Source organism: Charadrius vociferus, unplaced genomic scaffold (assembly GCF_000708025.1).
Source record: "Charadrius vociferus isolate BGI_N301 unplaced genomic scaffold, ASM70802v2 scaffold385, whole genome shotgun sequence".
Classification (NCBI taxonomy): domain Eukaryota; kingdom Metazoa; phylum Chordata; class Aves; order Charadriiformes; family Charadriidae; genus Charadrius; species Charadrius vociferus.
Window position 1 is genome coordinate 1,453,290 of NW_009648925.1, and position 416 is coordinate 1,453,705.

At 45.7% G+C, this 416-nt stretch overlaps 1 protein-coding gene across 1 annotated transcript in view; it reads right to left on the reverse strand.

Moving 5' to 3' along the window:
* EN1 (engrailed homeobox 1) overlaps positions 1 to 185 on the reverse strand; it is a gene marked incomplete at its 5' end in the record, with an annotated part of 7,748 nt that extends 7,563 nt beyond the window's left edge. The window contains one exon of the mRNA XM_009887251.1: positions 150 to 185. Coding sequence (XP_009885553.1) covers positions 150 to 185 — 36 coding nt within the window. The remainder of the gene's footprint in view (positions 1 to 149) is intronic.
* Between the last annotated feature and the right edge of the window lie 231 nt (positions 186 to 416).

A 416-nucleotide genomic window follows, 5' to 3' on the forward strand; every position in this document is an offset into this window, starting at 1 on the left:
GGCGGGGCCGGGGAGCCGGGCTGGGACCCCCTGTACCCGCCGTCGGGCTGCGGGGAGGGCGCCCACATTGCTCCCGCTGCACTACAGCAGCCTGCAGTGCCCACAGCCTCTTCGGAAATAGGGGAAATAATTTCTTCGATTTCGTTGTATTTGCTGTCTTTTTTCTTTCTTTCTTTCTTTCTTTCTTTCCTTCTTCTTCTTCCTCTTCTGGTTCTTCTTCTTCTGTTTTTCTTCTTTTTGAGGAAGGCCAGCGAAGGGAGGAGGTTTTAAAATTGAAATTAAAAATAAAAATAAAATCGGATCCAAAATCCTTTGCATTTTTTTTTTTCTCGGCGCCCTTATAGGAAGGAGGAAGTATAGAAACGTGGTTAATATACGCTGTGGTAATCCTATTTCTAGGTCTAGATCAGATCTCA